Here is a 5,707-nt window from a genome sequence, read left to right on the forward strand (position 1 = left end):
AATGATAATAATGTAATAGTTACAATTAATAATTACATTATTACATTTGTATATGACAATATCATATTTCACAACTACCTCTCAAGATAGCGAATCATAACACATTCTCTTTTGTATATAACATTTTTGTTTTTTTTGTGACAGGACAGTTAGAGAGGTGACAGGAAACTAGCGCGGAGAGAGATGGAGAGGGTTCTGCAAATGACCTCAGGCCGGAATCGAACCCGGGTCGCCGTTGTAGTCAACTGAGGCACGGCTGGACCCATAACACATTCTCATTCTAGAAACTTTTGGAAAGTCAATACCCACACAATTCCCGGCGAGTATCGCCAACAGTGTTTGATTTTGGTGGAGTGAGAAGCTGTTTTGCATTTTATGTGGACAATAGTTGAATTCGTGTGTTGAGTGTTGGCAAGTGGGGAAAATGTGTATGCAACTAAAAATAAAACTGTCCAAATAACTGTGAAAATAAATGTTTTACTTACTTTTCCACTTTGACAGAGGAAGGGAGCGAGGGGAAAGACAGGGAGTTCTATGTTACATGTGTATTGAATGCTAGCTTGCCTATACTGTATAATGCTGTTAGCATCAGAACCGTGTTAGCTTAGGGCCTCTGCACACCGGTTACGACAAAGTGTGGAGCACTACTCTGCCAACATTCGATTCCACTGTTTTCAATACAACGCCACACACCGGCGCCGATATCCCTGGAGGTCGGCTGCCGATTATGGGAGAGTTCTATTTTGTCTGAGCCATCCATCGATTATCCAAGCACTGCTGTGATGAAATTGACCATTCCTTGCTATAGCACGTTTGTGCCAGTGTGGTAACCAAAATTGTCGGAACCAATTGTGCTCCGCAGTGTTGTCGGAACCAGAGTGTGTGCCTTACCACTAGCTTATTGGTCTACTAGCCAAGCCTATTAGCCTACGAACAAAACTATCTATCCATGCATAATACCATCAACACTTTTAACTTATAATTAACTAGTTGCATTACTTCAAGCTTCTAAACCTACTAGTGCATTAGCCTACCAGCCTATTAGCAAACTAGAGTGTTACCATATCAGCAAACTAGTATACTAGTGCATTTTCAGTAGTCCTCTTAGCTAGTGCTTTACTATTGACATTATATATTAGCCAACTGGTGACAAGTGACCAGAACATTTAAGACTTAGCATACTACTCATGCAATAAATGGTTAGCTTACTTGCTAACTCATATCTTAAATTATTAGACTAGTAGCCTATTCATGCCTTAAAATATTAAGTCCTTAGCGCAGAGCCTCTTTTATAACCACATTGTCACCAAAATGGTAATGACCAAGTCTTACTCAGTTACCTAAGACTTCTCGCATTGCCATAGCAATGTTGTATGATGTATTTGAGTGTTTTCAGTGAAGAGTGAATTGGCCCGTCAACGGGCCCATCTGCAGCAAGAGGCTACCCAACTGTTGACTGGTAGCAAACACTCACATACTTACTAGCAGGTTAGCTGCCATATTACACTACTAAATCATTGGCTGGCTCGTCTACTAGCATAATTATACAACACTAGATAGTGGCTCAATTTCGATTAAAAATATGAACCATTGAATTAAATCGTGGGGCATTCTTCAGTATTGAAAATAATCTAGCCATATCGATATCTGTACTGAATCGAATTGTCATGAATGCTCTGTTTTACACCCCTCGCGCCGTCGTGTTTGTTCAGGGGTAATGCTGCTTGAATAAATATCAGTCAGTGACAAGGCAATACACATGTGGTGGTAAAACAACATCTTTATCGATAGTGTGAAAAACATAGGGTACCAGACTAATACAGTGGCATGGAGGCTGGCTATGTCAAAATAAAAGGCTAAATGCAGCATCTAGTGTTCTATATATCTACGTGTATAGTCTACTAGCATATTATCATTATATATGTATATACCTGCATTTTGTATGTGTTTGTCTATCTGCACGGGAGTGTGTGTGTGCGTGTGTGTGTGTGTGTGTGTGTGTGTGTGTGTGTGTGTGTGTGTGTGTGTGTGTGTGTGTGTGTGTGTGTGTGTGTGCGCGCCAGTGACGTGCAGTGAAGGGTATGGTAGGGTAGGCAGTAAATATAGAATATATATATATATATATATATATATACTCTATATATTTATAGAATATATATATATATATATATATATATATATATTTTAACGGTGGGTTCGGTCCTCCCCCAGAAAAAAATGTATTTCTTAGATGCAATTTCCTGCATTTTAACCAAATCTGGAGAGTCACTATAGTCCCCTTTCATGCAGATCTGAAATGTAACGTGTGTGTGTGTGTGTGTGTGTGTGTGTGTGTGTGTGTGTGTGTGTGTGTGTGTGTGTGTGTGTGTGTGTGTGTGTGTGTGTGTGTGTGTGTGTGTGTGTGTGTGTGTGTGTGTGTGTGAGAGAGAGAGAGAGAGAGAGAGGGGCCTTATGCCACAAGGTATGGCTTGGATAGGCAAATAGGCCTATTCACATAAACATGCTGATATGGTCTTTAATGTGCAACAAATTAGTATGTTTCTCTAAATACTGTAAATATAAAGTAGGCTATAAGATGCCATCAGTGCTTAACCACCACAGCTCTAATAACTAAATAAGTAAATAGGCTACACTATTTAGACATTTGGACATTGTCAGTAGACCTAAATCTGAAACAATAAGTGAAAACATAATTTCAATTTCTTGAAAAGGCCAGCTACACTTATTTGTTTTGCCAAATTGCCAAATTAGCTCCAGGACCCATACTTTGTACACCTTTAAGGACCTGTAGGCCTACATTTTACAATAATAATTTAGAAAGCTACAACATCACAACATTTTGGGGGAAAAGCTTTAACTTTTGGCTTTAGCAGTTGATTTTGTTGCTCTTCTGTTTATTCTGTTGCAAATGCCAGGGTGTTTCACATGGATGGAGGGTGGCACAGTGTAGCCGTAGCCTACTTTTGAAGATAAAATGTCTAGTTCACCAACTGTGAATCACACCATAGCATGTGAGGGGAAAACGATTTACATTTAGCAATAAACCAACCTAGGTAACAGCTCCTGCTTCACTGCCGCGTTTTGTGCTGCTAATCAAACACTCACAGACAAGAAGGAAAGTAGGCAAGGGGGCGGGTTGCTTGCAAACATGACCCGTGCATTCAGACAGTATCGAGTAAACCAACGAAACCACTTCTGAGACTCATTCTTGTGCGTGATAGTATTCTCAAACACTTCAGCTACGGTTGTGCAAGGTGTTTCAAATTAAGTCAATTTGTGAGTGCGGAAGCACTCCGAGAAACCATCCCCAGTCAATCGTCCTGTTCCACGTTGATCTCGCACACCGCGCACTTCAAAAGAACGCAGCTGCACTTGCTAACAGGCTCCACACAACTCACGCATCGCGTAGTCATCATCATAATAAATTAGGAAAATGAAGTCATGTCGTACGCTCAAAAAACAATCTCGCGTCCATAATAACACACACACGGTCTATTCATGTCCACCACCGCACAACCAATCTTCAATGTCAACACCCTGACAAACAAGTGACAACAAAAGGCACCACGAAAAAACTTGAGCATGTTCATGTTAAAAGGCTACCCACAGCATAATAATTAGATGAATCTTACCTTAAAGCAGAATCACAAGTAGGCTGTGTTTTTCATGCAAGCTAGTTCCATTAAAAGCCCGGGGTGGTTGACATGATGAAGACATTTTGTCCCAGTGTATTCAAACTACTTGAAGCTGCTACCCATCTGATGTTGAATATTTCCACAATGCAGCGATTGCAAACGGCTCAGCTGTCTGTCACTTGAACCGTCTTTCTTGCTACTTCTCTGCATTTTTTTAAATAATAAAGACAAAAAGCCAAAGACTGCCATGTTTTCTTTCCGATACGGCTAGAGATTTGAACAAGCCTTGCCTTGCTAGTTGTTGCTATCATAGCTGCCTGGTATGCGAAAGCATCAGATGGTAGAATCAGGTAAGCCTGTAGGCAGAAATTGGTTACTACCTGAATTGTAACAATTTTTCATTTTGGGCGCTGTGATTGGCTCACATACTCCCGCCACAGCCTAAAGGCTCTGCTTTTAGTCCCATTGACAAGCTATGTGACAACTTAATACGCATGCGCAAACTTCTACATTGACAGCACTGAAGGCAGGCTAGGCAGAGGAAAAGCGAGCCTTACCGGGCTGCCTGGCTGGCATTCGAAAGCTCTGCTTTCACAGGCTACCAGCCATAGATGTGTATAGAAGTCTTCTATACACATCTATGCTACCAGCAGCCTGTCTCTACTACCAGCCGGGACTTCGCGTTGCCACGGCAACCTGCCCAAGCCTGAGCGCTTTGCTTCGTGCGATTACTTATATAGGTTTTTGATCGTTGTCCTGCGTATACTGTACTTTAAACAGCTCATAATTTATGCTGAATCAATGTTATTGTTGTGTATGTGAACTCTGAAGAATATTTTTTAAAACACGTGTTAGTTTTTATTTTTAAGACATTTATCCCAGGGTAGGCACTGCCTACCCTGACCGCACGTCTCTGGTATACACCCTTTTGTACCATCCCTAGGCCTGCGTGCATGTGAGTGTGTGGGACCTGTTGTCGAGTCCCATGTCTATCCTCTATCCGAGTCCCATGTCCATGTCTGTCTGTCTGTGTGTTTGTATGTGTATGAGTATACTATTTGAGTGTGTGTGTACCTATATCCTTTTCATGCCTGTGTATGCCTGCTTGTGTGTGTGTGTGTGTGTGTGTGTGTGTATATGTATGTCTGTGTGCACATGTATGCGCGCACGCGCGTGTGTGTGTGTGTGTGTGTGTGTGTGTGTGTGTGTGTGTGTGTGTGTGTGTGTGTGTGTGTGTGTGTGTGTGTGTGTGTGTAATACCTGTTGCCTTAACCCCTTGTGTATCCGGCCCATGCCGGCCCAGCTGTAGCGTTTAGCGTAGCCTTGTAGCGCCTCATACAGCTTCCTGCTCCCAGGACCCGCTCCCATAGGGAAGGGGGCGTGGTTAAGCACGGTCGCCAGGTACGTCTCCGCTCCCTGAGCCTCGCTGGTCTCCATGGTGATGGGGTCGGAGTCCTGTGTGGAGGGCCTGTGTGCCTCTGTGGAGCTCTGGCGCGATAATGGGGCGTGGCTGCGAGGGTAAGGGGCGGGGTCTGATCCCATGCGGTAGCAGTACCACAGGAAGAGCAGCAGCAGTGACCATAGCAACCCCGTCACTGGCGGCGACCACAACGACAGCAAGCCCGTCACCGGGGGCAACGGCAGCTGCTGCTCTACACTCCACCACATCCTTCCAACACACACACAAAGATTCTCTATTCTAATTTAAACCGTCTCTGACACACATGCACACACACGCATGCACAGACACACACACACACACACAAACAATCACCCATCACAGACACATTAGAAACATGCACATAGGCCATGGGCGTAATTTTAGGGGGGGATGGTGGGGACATGTCCATACCACTTTTCAGATAAACCTAGCTTGTCCCCACCTCTCTTTCACAAATATAATGCAAAAACAGCATATCCGGACAACTTGCCATTGAAATGTCCCCACCACTTTTCGAGCCAAGCCTACACCTTTGTACATAGGCTACATATCAGAAGAGAAGAGAGGGTGAGTGAAGATGACATGTGAAGAGGAGGGAAGAGAAGTTGAGAGAAGTAAAGTGGAGAGAGGG

General features: G+C 43.3%; 1 protein-coding gene across 1 annotated transcript in view; it reads right to left on the bottom strand.

Annotated features, from left to right (window-relative positions):
• The window catches only part of asphd1 (aspartate beta-hydroxylase domain containing 1), a 10,125-nt gene extending 4,822 nt beyond the window's left edge, over window positions 1–5,303 (bottom strand). The window contains exon 1 of the mRNA XM_063221302.1: window positions 4,896–5,303. Coding sequence (XP_063077372.1) covers window positions 4,896–5,303 — 408 coding nt within the window. The remainder of the gene's footprint in view (window positions 1–4,895) is intronic.
• Between the last annotated feature and the right edge of the window lie 404 nt (window positions 5,304–5,707).

This window comes from Engraulis encrasicolus, chromosome 17 (genome assembly GCF_034702125.1).
Source record: "Engraulis encrasicolus isolate BLACKSEA-1 chromosome 17, IST_EnEncr_1.0, whole genome shotgun sequence".
NCBI lineage: Eukaryota > Metazoa > Chordata > Actinopteri > Clupeiformes > Engraulidae > Engraulis > Engraulis encrasicolus.